General features: G+C 43.5%; 2 protein-coding genes across 4 annotated transcripts in view; both read left to right on the forward strand.

Moving 5' to 3' along the window:
• CAMTA1 (calmodulin binding transcription activator 1) overlaps positions 1-3,746 on the forward strand; it is an 869,135-nt gene extending 865,389 nt beyond the window's left edge. For 2 of the 3 annotated variants that reach the window (XM_057695058.1, XM_057695074.1), the window contains one exon: positions 1,784-2,150. In XM_057695058.1, the coding sequence (XP_057551041.1) occupies positions 1,784-1,816 (33 nt within the window). In that variant the 3' untranslated portion in view covers positions 1,817-2,150. Of the gene's footprint in view, positions 1-1,783 lie in introns of all 3 variants that reach the window. The other variant, XM_057695065.1, reaches the window with a different exon arrangement.
• Positions 3,747-6,705: 2,959 nt separating this feature from the next.
• VAMP3 (vesicle associated membrane protein 3) lies at positions 6,706-15,441 on the forward strand. The gene is made up of 5 exons (XM_057695973.1): positions 6,706-6,825; positions 8,782-8,863; positions 11,862-12,020; positions 12,785-12,836; positions 13,650-15,441. Coding segments are annotated over exons 1-5 (315 nt in total). The 5' UTR covers positions 6,706-6,823; the 3' UTR covers positions 13,670-15,441.
• Positions 15,442-17,757: the final 2,316 nt, after the last annotated feature.

Consider the following 17,757-nt stretch of genomic DNA (forward strand, 5'->3'; position numbering starts at 1 on the left):
TAGATATTGCATGTTTAAAAATTGAACACAGAATATAGCATGTTTCAATTTTTAAAAAGCCATTTATTTACCAAGTATGCATGTCCAAAATCAGGGACCTCTTAAGATGCACATTTCTGTACTGCAATATGATCCAAATTACCCAAAAATTTAATAATCCATAGTGCATTTAGTTATAAAGTTTAAATAATACCTGGATCCAGTTACGAATAGAGCAATGCATTCTAAATGTACCTATTAAGAAAGAAGGCTTTAATGGTTTCGAAGATACACTGTTTGATCAAGCTGAGCTTGGCGTATTTAGTAAATAGGTCAGACAAATAAGTACGTTTTCAAACATAATTCTTTTTAGTTTTAATGATGATAAAATGATAAAGCTTTTTTCCTGAAAGAGAGCATCTTCTCTTTGAAGAGATTGTATCAACTTGGCAGAATCCTCAGAAACGATTCTGCTTGGAGGTGGTAAATATAATTTTCTTAACTTGCTGTTATAGCACATATGCCATTCCACTGAATGCCAACCTAGGTGATAGAGCAGTGACCTATGACTGGTTTTTCAAAATGTTTTCTTTCCCCCTGAGTGTTCTCTGGAAAGGAAACCAGCATTCACTTTAAAATAAAATTTAAATTTACTGGTATAACTTAAGATAACAGAGAGGCCCGACTCTTAACAGAATCAGAAAACTATATTTGGGAATTACTGACCTCCCTATAGGCCCATATTAGGAAAACAAATCAGATTTTTTTCTTCTGCTGAGAAACTGCCGCTTCTATTCGGCTAAAATCATCCTCTCACACCCATTTTTAGTAAGCAAATATTATATGGTATGAGTGCTACAAACCATCTGTGACTTACACAGCATACCCTGACTTCAGAAGTGAGCCCCTAAAGTCACACTTGCATGTGATCATTCTGAGAGTCAGGCAAGCTCTCAGTGATTTGTCCATAAAGAGAAACACATTCTTATAGCTTGGAAGCTCTTCCCCGGTACCCCATCTGCATCAGGTGGCTATATTCAAAAGCCAAGGTGAATTTTTATATTAAAAAAAAATCACCTGAAAGTGGTCATTAACAAATAATTTGCTCATGTGAACTTCCCCTGACTCTATATCCATTTAAATTTGTTTACTACAACATGTTTGATAAACAGAACAAAGTGCCTTATTGGTATTGCACTCTGTTGCTGTCCTTCCGGGGGCACTGGGGGGAGTGACCTGAACATCTTTTAGAGCTACAGTATGGAATGGGAGGGAAAGTAAGCAATTCTGAAAATCAAAAATACCATGCAATACATGAGCGAAATCAGAGTTGCGCAAATGAGCATTCAGGTTCAAGATAGCTAATGATCTTGAGTCTGTGAACAAAGCAATAACTCACTCCCTAGGAATATCCAAAGCTAAATAAATGTGTGTGCAGTTTCCCTAACTTGCATCCTATGGAATTACAGGGCAACTGGGGTCCACCAGCCTAAAAAGAAAGCTATTTGAGCAATGAACTTTTTCTATGATGCGCATGTTATTGTTACACTTGAGTTAATGCAGTCAAGTTTGGTTTTGCTTTTTGTGTAGAGCTCTTGATCTAGAGCAGTTTCAGGAAGGGTCCAGTCTTCCTCTTGCAATATTTTCCCCGGTAGTTTCACAGAAGTTTCGTTTGCCATCAATCCTCAGAAGGGTTTTTGTCTTGGCTTTTCACTTCTGGGGGAACGGCCATGCCCTTTCCTTTATCTGGTGACAGTTTCACTCTATAGTTATCACCTGGTATTTTGTTTTGTTTCTCTTCCAGAGTGAAAGAATTGAAAAAGGCCAAGGAACTTGAAGACATACAGCAGCATCCCTTAGCAATGTGACACTGCTTTTCAGACTGTTTTCATTTCTGTTTTTAGCAGAGACATGCGACAACACACACATACGCACGCACACACACACACACACAGACACACACACACACACATAATCCCTCTGCAGTTTTGGGGAGATGAGCTGCAGGATTTTAACAGGAATGTTTTGGTCATTGCATTTGCACTTTCATGGACAACTTTTAATTTGATCAGCAAGACATCTTGGAACTCAATCTTCTGTTGGATCATGGGCGAACAAGACACCACGAGGAATCGCACGAGGCTTTCCTCCTTTTAGGAAGAAGCCGTCTTCCTTCTCACATAGGGCTGTATTCAAACATCGTGTGGAACTGTACAAATATTTATACCAAAAATATAGGTAAGAAAAGGTGGGGATGCACTAGCAACAAAGAAAATGCGGTTCCTGCACCTGTCAGTGATTTCCAAGAAGCTGAATCTTTGGGATTGATTCTCGGTGGAGGGCTTAGATCATACAAATCTTTATTGGGTCCGTGTGTTCTCATTTCCTTCAGTGTGTTTATTTGATTTTAATTTGTTTGTCTGTGTTTTAATCTCTACAGCACACTTAATGCAACTTTTTAAATCTGCAGGTTTTGAATGTCTTGTGGAAATTTGCAGAGGGGTGGGTGTGTGGTAAACGGGTAATGCATGGGAAGTAATGAGGAACAGCGTAGAGTTTAAATTTATTTTCTTGTCCCCACCACCTCCCAAGAACGTGTGAGGATAGTCATCATCTTGTCCCTTTTCTCATGGTCAGCACTTTAATTTTTTTGCCTTACTTTCATGTGCAATGAGAATTACTTAGAGAATTGGTAAAGCATGTAGCTTTTTTTAGTAGCCTTGGAAACTGTAGTCATTCTAAGGAATCATAAACCTTGCCTGGACATTTGCCACCTAAAAGATCAGTGTGGTGCTGCGTTCTGGCCAGTAAATTCCATATTTTTGGCTATATCTCATCCAACCTGAGCAGTTTCTGTGTATATATAGAAGGTAGAAGTGGAAAGTGAGAAAATATTTGAAAGGGATTATATTAATTGCTAAATATTTTATTCACAAAGGTCAATAACATGGCAAGATAAAATTATTTGTATAGTTTTGTCTGAATGAGCGAGAAAAAATGTGGATGTATTGTTTGTATATATTGTATATATTAAAACAAAGAGATATGTGCATGAAATCAAGAAAAAAGAAATGAACAAAAGCAAAGCATTAGTGGCTATGGTCTGTAAAATGAAACAAAAAAAACTTTATTTCACTATAAGAGTACTTTATTTTAAATGTTCTTTAGAAGAACATTTTGCTAAAGCATGACTAAACTGCAAAAAAAAAAAAAAAGAGCTACTGTATTAAGACTTAGGAAAAAAGGCAGAGTAACATTACTTAAAAAAGGATATGTTTACATTTAATTTTGGCTACCAGGAGTTTATTTAATTTTATTTAAAAATTTTTTTGCCAAAGGTGCCAAGTAATGTGAATGCTGATATCGCTTAAGAAAATTAAGTTACTTTTGCTAAACAGATAATCATGAGATGAATCAGTATATAGCTTAACACCATCCACTCACTCCAACAAAGAACACTTCGAAGGGTCAAAACCTGACAAAAAAAATAGGACGAAAAGTAGAAAAACTGTCTCACGTTTTCATATCGCCTGCTGGAAATCAGAAAATGTAATAAAACTTGCACAAAAAATAACTACAAATTAAAAGGATGCAAACTGGTCTCGTAGGGATGTCATGGTGTATTACTATTTCCACATAATGAGGAGCCAAAGAAATCTGATGCTTTTAACAATTCAACTACTAATGTTAAATCGAGAGAATAAAGTTCGCATTTGCTGATGCCAGTTTAAAATTCCCAGGTTAAGTTTCAGGATCAGTTGGTGTAAAGCTGAGAGACTAGTTTTGTTGTTTTTTGTTTTGTTTTCTTTCCTTCGTTCTGGCTGCCAACTGTAAGTGAAAACTCAAGGCTCGTTGTGAAGCCTAAAAATATTCACAAATCAGCTTTTAAACTGGTGTCTTAGAAGGAAGGTAGATACAAAAAGATTGTGATAACAACTGGGGTCAGTGCTCTTGGTGCCTTTTCTATAATTGTACTTGTTTTTTAATTACTTCCTTTCACTGCCAACCTCGAATTACTGTACAGTATATGTCTTACTGCTTGTGATCAGCTTTGACAACACTGACAGCCCCACAACTAGCAGCCACCTGTACATTTGTAAACTGACCTGACTCAATTTTGTTTTTAAATGTGTGGGTTATGTTGCAGCTGTCGCAGTCCCCCAGATACCTATTATTTCACACAATTTGACGTATAGGAGGACACTGAATAATTTACAAACACACAATTGCATTCATCGACAGGAAGAGAATGTGAAAGCCAGCTCTTTCAGAATATCCTTTATTAATACTGAATTTAGGTATGTTTATTCCATCATGGTACAAATAACCAATCTTTTGACAAGAGTAATGACCTCAGTGGATTTGCTTTAACCCTCACTTTTTTTTTTTAAATGTTTCACATGCTACATTATTAGCTGAGTAAGTTAGAAAATCTGAAAGATAAAGGCTGACATAGAGTTAGGAGCATTCTGATGGAGGGGACAGAAGTAGGTTCGAAACCTACCCGTGTAACCTACCAGTACAACTGTGAATCCCAGGTGAGGTACAAATGCACTTCCACTGAAATGAAGCATTTCTGACCGCTTTTTCTTGGTTGTGAATCTTAATTTTTGAATATAAGACGATAGGTAAGCGCAGCTTTCTTGGATAATCTGAATTCCCAAGTGCCAGGAGTAGGATTTCATTATAAAATTAATAGCTAATCTTATTCTGTCTCCTGAAGATTTAATTGCTATTCTTGTTACCCATTTGAAATCAGCTGTACTGTGTGAACGAAATCGAGACAATAACTCCAACCCCTCTCTGGCTGCACGGTCGCTTATGGCAGTTCCACACAGTAGTTGGCGCCCAATGGGGGGTCCCTGAGACTTGCATGTAAAACTAGTCTAGATGTCTTCTTTTTTGTAAGTTTTATTTTTGTAATTGTGCATGTAAAGCATCATTGAATCAATGGATCTGTTGAAGAACTCAGCTGCTGGAAACCATGCAAAATGTTTTGAATTGCCCTTAAAATATGGAAAATGTTTTCTGAATGCTTTATATTCTTTCTGCTGTAAATTAAAAATGAAGAAAATTTCCCCATACTATGTGTGTTTTGCTTTAACTTTATCCCATATTGAAATCCAAGCTGATCAGCACATTTCACACCATATGAAATCATTTCAAATATTTCCTTCTATTCTGATAGTGTTTTGACATGGAATGTTACATAGTTTCAGATCTGTGGGGGGGGGGGGGGAAGAAAAACTGTCTTAGTAGAGCTACTGTTCCCAGAACACCAGCTTGTCAACTATATTCTTAGGCACCTCTCAACCTATCAATCATTTGTCTAAGTGCAGTTATTGGAAAGATAAAGACACCGACCTAAATTCACCTTTTCAGTGAAAACCCTCTGCAGTTTTGTAAGAGGCACTTTTCGGCTATTAATACCCACCTTCCTTTCTGAGAGCTCTGTCATCAGTCTCATTCCCTTTCATTGCAGAGCCTCATCTTGTCTCCCTGGTGGTCCCTCTTCCATCTAATCCACCCCAGTGCTGCTGCCAGACAAGTTTTGTGTGATAGAGCTCCCAAAGCCATGACGCCTCGATGGTTTCTACAACCCACTGCATTGAAATGACATTCTCCTTTCTTGTTTATGTTCACTCTATATTCAGTCTTATATTCACCTGTGCCCCAATCTGCACCCCCTAGTTGGTCTCTTCAAACCATGTCCATGTCCACTCTTTCTTTGTTCATGATGTTTGCTCCTCCCATGCCTGGAAAGTTCTCTTTTTAGCTACTTAACCCAGCTCAAATCTCACCTCCTCTGTGACACTCCCTTGTTTGTTCTAATACACACTAATATTTCCCTTTTCAAATTGTGCCATTTAGAGTTGGAAAAGACAGTTTGGTGTCTATTTTTTCATTCCTCATCTAATCTGCCAGTTGACTTACTGGTGTTCTGTGGTGGTTTGTTTGTTTAATGTAGGAGTTGCCTATGTTAGTAGGAATACTTTCAGTAACAACTTAAATACCTTGCACAGTAACTCACTGCATTCCGATGTGTGCCTCAGCCTCAACCCGAAATCAAAAGTTGAGGACCTACTCTGTGCTTGGGGGTCCGGAAATAGAGAAGCTAGAAAGTACAGTCCCTGATGTCAAGGTCCCAGAAACAGATTATAATAAGGTCTGTGCAAAGACAGATATTCGTGTCACAAACGAACACACGAAGAGAGGGAACGTAACCCAATCAACGCCTGTGACAAACACCTCAAATGAACTTCCTATTTCATTTTGACAAGTTTCTTGGGAAGATGTGGCGTCTCCAGGACTACTGGGTTAATGTGGGACTTTAAGCAGAGGTCCATGGGCTGTCTCCACTATCGTCAGGGCCAGAGACATGGCCCACGGGCCCAGAATAACGTAAAACGCCCCACGCTCATTTACCTACACGGTGCCTTTCCACAGCCTAATGCAGCACGTGCCCCAGCATCCGCACCTGCCGCCGCAGGTACAGGCCGCTGCCGCGCAGACACCAGCTCCGGTGCTCCGGTGGCCCCGCCCCCGAGAGCCCGCCCCCGAGAGCCCGCCCCCGAGAGCCCGCCCCCGAGAGCCCGCCCCCGAGAGCCCGCCCCCGAGAGCCCGCCCCCGAGAGCCCGCCCCCGAGACGCCCCGCCCCTTCCGGCGCTCCCCTCCCGGCCGCACGCGCCCCGGCCGCCCCGTCGGCCCCTCCCGGTGACGTCATCGCCCCCGCGCCGCTGCCGCTGCCCCGCCCCGCCCCGCCCAGGTCTCAGGTCGCAGGTCTCCAGTCTCCGGTCCCCCTGCGCCCGTCCGCGGTTCCTCTCCCGCTGCCGCTGCCGCCAAAATGTGAGTGACGCGACGCGACGCGGAGCGGCCCCGGGCCCCGGGGGCGGCGGCCCGCGGCGGGGACTCCCATCCGGCCCGGTTCCCGTCCGCCGCCTCTCGGACGCGGGCGCAGGGCGCGCGGGCCTGCGCGGGGGGCTCGCGCGGCCTCGGGGCGGGTGGCGGCCCCGGGGGTGCGGGCTGCAGCCGGGTCAGGTCGGCCCCGCGGCCGTCGGGCGGAGGCGGAGGGGGCGAGGGCGCGGCGGCCGGGGCTTCCCAGAGGTGGGGCGAGCCCCGCCCCCACCCCCGCAGCCCTGCGCCGCCCCCGCCGCTCCGCTTCCCCTTCTTGCCTTCTTTCCCCACCGAGTTCCCGGAGGGCACCTGTGACCGCTGCCCTCTCGTGCAGAGCCTGCCCGCTGCCTGGTGTCGGGCTGGGCTCCGGAAGTTGCGAGGGAGAGGACCTCGGCCCTGCGTTGAGGCACCTGCGGTCAGAGCTGTGGGCCTTCGCTCTCTGTCTCAGCAGAAGCATGCTTGTGGTGGCCCTGGAAAACGTGGGGTTGCCCGTGGTGACACTCAGAGAACGCTAAGTGTCAAGACTGACAAGCGCCCGTTGTCTCCCTTCCAGCCTGCTGATTGCTCACTGCAGAGGAGAGAGGAGTGGGTGCTTTCTCAGGGTTCCTGCCAGGAACTAGGGACACCCCTCTGGAGTGTGCCTGCTTGAGGCCACTGCGCTGGTGGACCGCGGTGACCAAAATCTCCATCCGTAGGCTTGTACAGAACCTGGTGTAAACACAGGCTCGCTGCAGCCAGTGGTGGAGACTTTTCTAAACCTTACTTTACTGAGGTTAAGAGTAGTGCCCCCCTCAAAGAGTTTTGAGGATTAGATGAGAACGGGTTTGGAGAAAATGCACCAGGACATGGTCCTTAGCTGTTATCTTTCAGACAATAAACTGTCTGAGGGCAGGGGTGGGATCTGCTGCAGCCCTGGTCTTCGAGACATGGTAGATGTGAAATAACTGGTGAATCAATGAGTCAGTGGCTGTTGTATGCAAGACACAGGGGGGAATCTTCCCCGGTGGCACAGGGGTTGAGAGTCCGCCTGCCAGTGTGGGGGACACAGGTTTGGTCCCTGGGCAGGGAGGATCCCACATGCTGTGGAGCAGCTGGGCCTGGTCACCACAGCTCCCCCGCTTTCTGCAGCTAGAGAAGGCAGCAGTGAAGACCCAATCAGTCAATCAATTTTTTACAAAAGATACAGGGAAGAGACCTCTAAGACACAGGAGTCTGTGATCTGTTAGAGGAGGCAAGACTATATATGTATATATCTGAAAAATCAAAGCATTGCCAACCAAGTCATGGAAACAATTAGGACTTCAAAGCCAGAGTGGTCAAAAAAAATGTCGGGCGGGAAAATAAACCATTCAGTGAGGATTTTAAAAGAAGTACCCTTTAAGAGAGGGAGCATTGCTTCATCTTATCTTTCCTACTCACCTCCTCTGCGCCCCCCGCCCCCCACCCCGAAACTGGTGTTTCTGACTGTTTCTCTAAGTGAATCTATTTCTCCACACTGGGAAAAGGGCATTCTGTAATTGTTCATAACTATGAACATTTTTGCCACAGTGAAAAGATCAGAACAGTACTGAGCGCATTTAAGTAGATGTATGTCTTAAAACAAGTAATAGAAAATGGGAAAGTAGAGTTTACCTATCTTAGGATCAGGTGCTTCAGTGATACAAAGGAGATCTTATTAAACCTTCACTTCAGACCTTGGTCCCTTCTCACATGTGGGCGACTCTTTGAAATTATAGAAGAATTAGAAGAGATGTCATTAGAACCTTTGTTCATTGCCACAGGAAGGATTTTCTTTTTCTGCTTTAGTTCTGAAATTCCTAGCACCGAGAGTCCTGGAATACACCTTCATACTTACAGAAATGCATTTGGAATCTCATCTACTCATGCTTGTGCCTTTATGTGTTTCAGGACTACAAGTGCGCCTGGAGGGTCAAGCGCTGCCTCTGGCAGTAGTAGAAGACTTCAGCAGACACAAAATCAAGTGGATGAGGTACTGCTCATGCTGAAAACATGAATTACAAGCCAACATGGGAACACTCTGGGAATAGTTCTGTTTAGAAAAAGTATCATAAAAGTGTGAATGTAAAGTAAATTTTGACTGTCATAAATGTAACAAAAATTTGTCCCCTACTGTTTTGAAAGCCCTTATCTAAGCTTCAGAGAAGTCACATCCTACTGGTTTCAAGCTTGTTTTCTTGTGACCAAATCATATACCTAAAGTACAGACTCTCCTCCCTGAGAACATTCCTCCAAGAATCACTTTATAATGTATATTTTGCCACAATAAATAAAAAATTAGAGAAGAAAAAAGAAGCACTTTATAAAATTAGATAATAGAACTTTAAGGATTAGGCCTATAGATTGTATAAGCCAGGACCAATCCGTCTGACCAGATTTTTCATCAAAATGCTTTCTCCAGTAGCCTGACTTACTAGTTCCCCGCCCAGCAAGCCTCTGTAGATTGGTGCCCATTGACGTGCAGAAGGCAGGTGCTGGGAAGTTGCTCTAGCCCAACAGATCTGTATTTGTGGAATTCGTGCGTTAGAAGACCCTCACAGCATCTTTTGTTCTGCCCTATATATGCAGACCTACAATGGAAGATTGTTTGAGAAATTCAGGCTAGTATTAATATTTCCATAGTCCTAAAAGCCATCACTGCTGAACAAGGATATCTTGGTCTTTCTGCATTTAGTTGCCTTAAAAAGCAGAGTTAAACTAATGTAGTCTCCATTGTTAAGTCGTATGGTAATATTTTGATCTGAAGTTTTTGTTTATGAACTTAATTCTGAGATTTTTATATTTTCATGCTAAGAAAGCCATTCTAATTCCATCCTACAGGAAACTTCTGTTTACTTACAAAATCAAATTGAGTCCTCTTTACCAAAGAGAGGTTTTTGGGGGGTTTTTTGTTTGTTTAAATTGAGGTGAAATTTACATAGCATACAGTTCACCATATTTCACAGTGTACAGTTCAGTGGTATTTGGTGTATTCACAGTGATACGCAGCCGTTCCCTCTGTCTAGTTTCAGTTTTTTCTTCACCCCTGAAAAATACCCTGTATGTATCTAGTAATCACTCCCCATTCCCCATTCCTCCCGAATGGTAGCCTCTAGTTGGCTTTCTGTTTCTGTGGTTTTGCCTGTTCGTGATCTATCATATAAAAGGGATCATACAGTACGTGGCCTTTTGTGTCTGGCTTCTTTCACTTAGCATCACATATTCGACATTCATCCAAGTGGTAGTGTCTGTCAGCACATCATTCCTTTTTATGGCTAAGTAGATTCCATTGCATATGGATACCTCAATTTCTTTATCCATTCATCTGTTGGTGGATTTTTGAAGTTGTTTCCACCTTTTGGCTGTTATGAATAATGTTACTATAAATGTTTGCATATAAGCTTCTGTGTGGACGTCTGTTTTCATTTCTCTTGGTTATAGATCTAGGAGTAGAATTGCTGGATCATACAGTATTTCTATGTTTGACTTTTTGAGGCACTGCCAAACTTTTCCACAGTGGCTACACCATTTTGCATTCCCAGTAGCCATGTCCAAGAGTTCCTGTTTTTCCACATCATCACCAACATTTATTTTCCACTTTTTCAGTTATAGCCATCCTAATGAGTATGAATTAATAACTATTTGTGTTTTTGATTTGCATTTCCTAATGACCAGTGATGTTGAATATATTTTCATGTGCTGTCGGCCGTTTGTATATATTCCGTGTAGAAACGTCTATTCCAGTCCATTGCCAGTTCTTTAATTGGGTAGTCTGTTTCTGGTTTGGTTGGTAAAGAGTTCTTTATATATTCTGGGGATTAAATCTTTGTCAGATATATGATTTGCAAATATTGAGAATGTCTCGATGCACAAAAGGTTTTAATTTTTATGAAGTCCAATTTATCTCTTTTCTCTTGTTGCTCTTGCTTTTGCCGTCACATCCATGGCCAAATTCGAAGTTGTAAAGATTTACTCTTATGTTTTCTTCTAAGAGATTTATAGTTTTAGCTCTATACTCAGGTCATTGATCCATTTTGAGTTAATTTTTGCATATGGGGTAAGGTAAGGGTCCAACTTCATTGTTCTGCAAGCGGCTGTCCAGTTGTCCCAACACCAAGTTTTGAAATTGGAAAGTGTGCCTCCTCCAGTTTTTTCTTTTTCAATATTGTTTTGGGTATTCAGGGCCCCTTGGAATTCCACATGAATCTGAGGATGGGTTTTTCCATTTCTGAAAGAAAAAAAAAAAATGGCCCTTGGAATTTTGATAGAGATTGTGTGGAATCTATACATATGTACATCATGTGGTGGGGGGGGTACTGCCATCTTAAAAATATTAAATCTTTCAATCTATGAACATGGGATGTCTTCCCAGTTCATTAGGTCTAATTCCTTTCAGCAGTGTTTTGTGGTTTTCAGTGTGCAAGTCTTTGGCCTCCTGAGTTTAATTGATTCCTAGGTGTTTTATTCTTTTGGGTGCTATTGTATGGAATTGCTTTCTTAATTTCGTTTTCATTGCTAGTGTATGGAAACACGCTGATTTATGGCGGTTGATCGCGTACCCTAAAACTTTACTGAGTTTGTTTACTAACTCTAGCAGGGTTTTGGTAGATTCTTTGGGATTTTTTGTACATGGAGTCATCTGCAGATAGAGATCATTTTACTTCTTCTTTTCTAATTTGGATGTCTTTTATTTCTTTTTCTTACCTAATTTCTCTGGCCAGAAGTTCTAGTACAATGTTGAACAGCAGTAGTGAAGGTGGGCCTCCTTGTCTTTCACCATTGAGCATGGATGCCCTTTACCATGTGAAGGAAGTTCCCTTCTATTTCTAGTTTGCTGACTCTTTATCTTGAAAGGGTGAGCCCTTTTTTCTTTCTTTTAAATGAAAGTTTGGCTCAAAGTAGTAAAGTGCTGACCTGAAAAAAAAAATGCCGGTAAAGGAGTTTTGTTCTTCACTCCTTTATGCGTAACCGAGCGTGATCACATCCGTCAGGTGGTGGACATCATGAGGGTCAACGTGGATAAGGTGTTGGAAAGAGACCAGAAGCTCTCTGAACTGGATGACCGTGCAGATGCACTGCAGGCAGGAGCCTCTCAATTTGAAACAAGTGCTGCCAAGTTGAAGAGAAAATACTGGTGGAAGAATTGCAAGGTAATTCGCTTTTAACTGGTCTTTACATTAAATCACCCTCTAGTCTCAGGAGGTAGACAGTGGCTACAAATATTGGACTTCCATGAATCTCAGAGATGAGTTTGACTTTCCGCCCATGGAAATTTGGATGGACCTTGAGTCCAAAGCACTGACTGATGTCCTTTTCCTGTCCCCACAACTGGGAATTCTCCACGTTCTGTGACCTTCAGAAGTGTGTAGAATGGGAGTGTCCGAAATCCATCACGGACATAAGCCCCTTCCAGCCCTCCCCCCAGCAGAGCCCTGCACACAGATCAACGGGAGAGGGCTGGAACAGGCGGTCAGTTTGCTGTGGCTGTGAATGGCTCGTGTCAAACGGAAAGCTGCAGTGCGCGCCACAGGAGGGCAGGGAGCATCTGTGCAGGGAGCGTGGCCCAAGGCAGAGGTTACACGGCCACCAAAAAAACGTGCTGCAGTCAGATCCCTTCCTGGGTTGGAAGTGACACTTTCAGACAGGCTTCGTAGCCCTTCCTTAGGTGGAAAACATGTATATACAGACAAATGCCTGTCTAGGGACCCAGATCGTTTCAGCATGTTATTAAAAGCAGATCACTGTCAGGCCCTAATTGAATATTAAGTTTAGGCTTTAAAAATTATAGCTATTTCAGATGGCAGTGCACCTTAATTTCTCCCCCGGTGACTAGAGTGATAGACAGGATGCGGTGCTGTTGGGTAAGCAGGTCCGTCTCTTGTTGTGGGCGTGAGACGCATGCGTCTTGTTACAGATGTGGGCCATCGGGATCAGCGCTGTGGTCATCGTCATCATCATCATCATCGGTGAGTCCCCCCCCCCGCCCCCCGTCGGAGAGGCGTGTCTGTCTGCACGCAGGCGACCGCAGGACAGGGGCTCAGGGTCACGTTCCCTCGGAGACGTCAGTTTACCCCAGAGGTTTTTGTTTTCATTATTGTGTTAAATACGTGGGTGCTGCATCTGAGGTGTTCCCTATAAACAGTAATCCTTTGAAGTTAGAGAAAATGTCCTCCTGTCCACTGAATGAGTGGAGGTAGGTTTTCTCTCTGAATATATTTTCATCAGATGTTTCCTTTTATGAGAAATAGTGTAGTCTAGCAATTAAAAGCATGTGATCCATCCCAGCTCCACCATCCAGCCGTGTGGCCTTGGGCAAGTGACTTAATATCTCTGAACCTCAGTTTCCTCATTTGTAAAACGGGGGTCATACTAGTACCTACCTCATGTGTTTGTCACGAGGACAAAGCTGGTTAATATAAAAGGTGCTTAGGATGGTGCCTGGCATATAATAATAATAGTTATATAAGTAAATAAATACACACACACACCCCTCTCATTACCAGTGCTGTGATCATCACTGCTGTGTACAGTATTGGAACAGCCCATTTTGCCATCTGCAACGCAGGACGTGAGACCTGTTTACAGAAATATATCCTGGATCCTTTTTTTGACAGTCTCCTGTAGCCCTCCAAAAAACGTAGAGAAGCCACTAGTAGGAAATTGGCCAGAAACTGAATTTCTGTTCACCCTTTGACCGCAGTGTTTGGGGTTTCTTTTGCGTTTGCGCGGAAAGACTAAACTCCTGTTTCCCTGCCTTTTGCATCTCCCCCACTTATTAGTGTGGAGCATTTCTTCCTGAAGAACCAGTGAAACTCCAGCCTGCTGTTCAAGAAACCTCTTCAAGACTTTTGATGTAGAACCTGCTATCTTACCAAGCTTACCTACTGTTATACCTAAAATGATTATTTTCTGTTAGTGACTGTAAAGTTTGTTTTCTAGGAAATGTGCCTTTGTTTTGTAATATGCACTCCAAACTAGAAGTGTGGTCAGCCCAGCCCCCGTTTTGCACAGTGCCTTTTCAAATTTACATCTGGGCTGATGAAGAGGACTTCTTAAGTTGCAGAGTGTTATAACCCAGCAGTAATGTTGTCTGATTAATTGCCATTGATTCCATTTAAGGAAATTTATTCCCAGTTAGCTGTCCTCATCATACAACATTACCTTCATTTTAAACCTTTGGGTAATCAGATTCCAATTTGTGCCTTCTAGAAGGAACACTACTGCCTAACACAAATCTGTGACAATAATAGGCTGTGCCTTATTTTGCTCTTTTTCTGGTTCCCTTTAAGAGAACTCTCTGTTTGTAAACACTACTGACTCTCTTGCTGTATTTAAAATAAGATGCTGGTAAAGAGTTTTTGCTCTTACGTTAGATATGAAGTTGTTTACTTTCTTGTTATGTATCACTTGCTAAAAATAGTGTATTAACCAGAAATAATAACCTCTTTAAAACATTTTTATAGAACTATGGCTATGACCAAAGTTTCTGTTTTGCCAAAAAGTTAAATCCCAGTCAAGTGTCAAGTCTGTTCCTGACAGATAAATTCAGAAAAGTGACCAGTGGAACTCCTGGTGCTCTTCAGAAGTAAACTGTGATGTTGCGCATGACCTCTGCATCCTGGCAGGCTTCTTTTGCCCTTGAATCCAGTGATTGCCCTTCCAGTCCAGCAGTTTTCCAGGGGGTTGGAAAAGGTTTGAGCTTGACTTTGACCGTCTCATTCCTGTAGACAGCGTTCTACCCAGCAGTTTGTAGATTATCAGCTGTAGACTCCAACATGTTTCTAATAATTATGTGGGCAACAGTTTTGTAGCCTTCCAGGGAGACTGTCTGTGAGCTGGGCGTTTTCTGGTCCAGTACCCGTGGACGATAGCTGGAGTTTGTTTCCTATGTTGATCCATAGTCCACTTCCTAAATCAGTCTCCTAAATTATGCTTCCAGTTAGGCATTGGTCAGGGTGGATGACTCTTTTCACAGAGGACAGCTAACCAGAGGCACTTTCTTTCTCTGATGTCACAGACTGTCGGCATAAGATGCTGCTTTGGAAGTAGCTGGTGTCATGTGAGAGACTTTTGTTGTGTACGTGAGACTTTGGACATCAGGCTGTGTGGCTTAAGGACAGGAATTCAGATAGGAATGAAAACACGAGGAGGCACTGAGGGGGAAAGAAGTCTTAACCGCCCTGTGGCTCCCCGTTACCAGAATATTCTAAAATTCTTGTTCCCACGCTAGTTTGTGACTTACAAAGTAACAACAGTTAAGGTGCACCAGGACCTGGGTTCCGTTTCTTTAATACCTGTTCCCCTGACACCAGTGAAGTGGTGTGAAGTTGAAGACATGCCTTACAGTGTGCCCAGGTAGGAGAAGAGAGCAGCAGTAGGTGGCCCACCCTCAGCTCAGGTCCCTGACTGGGTCTGCCTCTGAAACCTCAGTGCTCTCTCCTTGGCCTCAGTGCTCAGTCCCATGTAACCCACTGGCTACTGCGTTAACCCAGGAACATGTCGCCTGTATCTGTGCATTTAGCTGGGAACTTGCCTGCTATAATGACCCGAATAAAGTGTTTATAAACATAACTCTGCTACTTGTGTTGCTTGTAGGCGAATAGCTGTGCCTGGTCCAAGTCCTAAATAGGTGGTGTTCCTTGTTGCCTCCCCCTTCCTCTCCCTTACAGACCCCAAGTCCCCTTCCTCTCTCACCAGTCCCCTCCCTGAGGACTCAGTTCCTCGCACACCACTCCCCGTGTGAAAAGTGCTTTTCAGTAGAGGAGGGGAGTGGGGAACTGGCTTTCTTATGATTCCTAAAACGTTCAGGATTTGGCTTTTGAGTTTCTTAAACACATGGTCTTTCAGAAGTGACTTGTGCAGAGCGGGCGGTATGTGGTGGATCAGATAGCTGCCCACATGGGACGTGGGGAAGATGACTTGGGAGGGGGAGGGACATCTCCAAACCACGCCTCTTGTTTTCATTCTGCATCTTTCCCCTTGAATATACTTCCACTCTTACTCTGCATCCCCTAGGGAACAATAATATGGGTGGAAGGAGACTTGCTCATGTTTATAATAAAATGCCAGCTATCGATAGAATCCTACAACAAAGAGGTTGACTTTTTTCCATTGCCTCGGATAGACAGTCACTGCTTTTTCTTGTCTGACATGCAGTTGTGTCCCTGGAAAAGCACTACTGTTGAATTATGCCTTTTGTTCAGGACCTTCATATAATGAAATATATATGAACTTTTGGTGCCATTTTCATAGGAAAATCTACCATGAACGGGCTTCTCCTTTTCTGCTTCTCCCTTAAATGTCAGAGTTCCTTCGGGCTGGGTCCTCAGCCAGCTTCTCTTTCCATTCTACTTCCTCTCCTCTGAGTCTTTTCTGTTCTCGTGATCTCTCCATTCATTCATCAGCTGATGATTCCTGGCCTATTGGACATAATCCTTTCAAACTCCGCATTCACCAGACAGAAGGAAACATCCCCTGCCTCGTGCTCCGCCCATTGTGAACAGTGTCTGTTCCAGAGAATGGCACCATCACCCGTCCAGTGACCGTGCTGGACACATCCCCTGGACTTGCTGGTATTTTTGGTCACCATCTACGTCACTCAGGGTATGCTGGAGGTGTGCTATGTACCAGACACTCCCAAATCGCAACAGCTTGACGTTTTTGCCTTGCTTGTGCTCTGTGTCTGACGCCAGTCAGCAGGAAGGCTCTGTCAGTCCCCGGGGGGTGGGGACTTCCTGTAAACACTCGTTTCAGGTTATTACTGCAGAAGGAAGGGACCGTCTGGAATTGTGTACTGGCTCTCAAAGCCTCTGCCTGAAAGTGGAGCCAGCAGCTCTGCTCGTGTTTCATTGGCCAAAGCAAGTCAGATGACCGTGGCTCACCTCAGAGGTGGGAGGGAGTCTTCTCTGTCACCCACAGGAGAACTGGAACCTTTGTGAACATATTCCTTTGTGTCAACGATTTCAGTCAAAGAATGGGGGCAAATTCCCCTTGTCTTGTAAGTATTTTCTAATGAGTTGTGTCTCCTACATGATAATTCTATATTTGCATCACTAATAAAATGTTTTTTTAAAGTATGGTAATTTTTTATTGGTTTTGAATGAGGAGGATTAATTATTTGCTTTAAAATTGACCAGACTGCTTAGTGCATTTAAAAATAAGCAAACTTATTTCCAACTGAGCTGCTTTTCATAGTAGCTGAAAATTCAACCTGTAAAACTAAAATTTACTAAATAAACCAATTATGGCATAATTACTAGAAAATAATTGTGTTTATTTTTTCTCATCCTTTAAATAGAAAGACTTGGCTTTGTACCGCCAAGACAGACAATCCCCTATTGGCAGAAATGCCTGCCTCCGGGCCAGGCTCTGGATCCCCGGTCTCATGAAGGACTTCTCTCCAGCAATTGCCACTTGTCTGCAGCTCCTCCCTCTTGCGTCATTCACTTCTCCCTCCTTACTGGATCACTCCATCACTTCATAGTGATCTCCACAGCCCTCCCTCCAGCCCACAAATACTTGTCTACAGCACCTCACAGCAAAATTCCTCCCTACAGCTCCCTGTAGTCACTGCCTCACGTCCTGTTTTTCTTCACACCACTGAGACATCTCAAGCCAAGGTCACCGTCTTGGTGAAGCCCAACAGGAAATTCTCTGCCTTTTTCTCACTCTGCTGGTCACCAGCATTTGATACCGTTGCCAGCTCTCTCCTTGAAACGCCTCATTATCTGGCTTCCAGGACCCCACACTCCTCTGGCTCCTCATTCCTGGCTTGGTTCTCTGCCTGACCTCCTAATCTCCGTGTGCCCCAAATCTTGGCCTTTGGCCCTTTTCTATCTGCACTCTCCTCCTGACACCATTTCACCCGTCACTGTAAACGCCATAGAT

This window comes from Hippopotamus amphibius, chromosome 1 (assembly GCF_030028045.1).
Source record: "Hippopotamus amphibius kiboko isolate mHipAmp2 chromosome 1, mHipAmp2.hap2, whole genome shotgun sequence".
NCBI lineage: Eukaryota > Metazoa > Chordata > Mammalia > Artiodactyla > Hippopotamidae > Hippopotamus > Hippopotamus amphibius.

Bases quoted from the DNA above. Each gene is read 5' to 3' on its own strand.
- VAMP3 (XM_057695973.1), top strand. The intron at 8,864-11,861 runs GTACTGCTCATG...CACATCCGTCAG, and splicing joins CACAAAATCAAGTGGATGAG to GTGGTGGACATCATGAGGGT. The intron at 12,021-12,784 runs GTAATTCGCTTT...GTCTTGTTACAG, and splicing joins ACTGGTGGAAGAATTGCAAG to ATGTGGGCCATCGGGATCAG.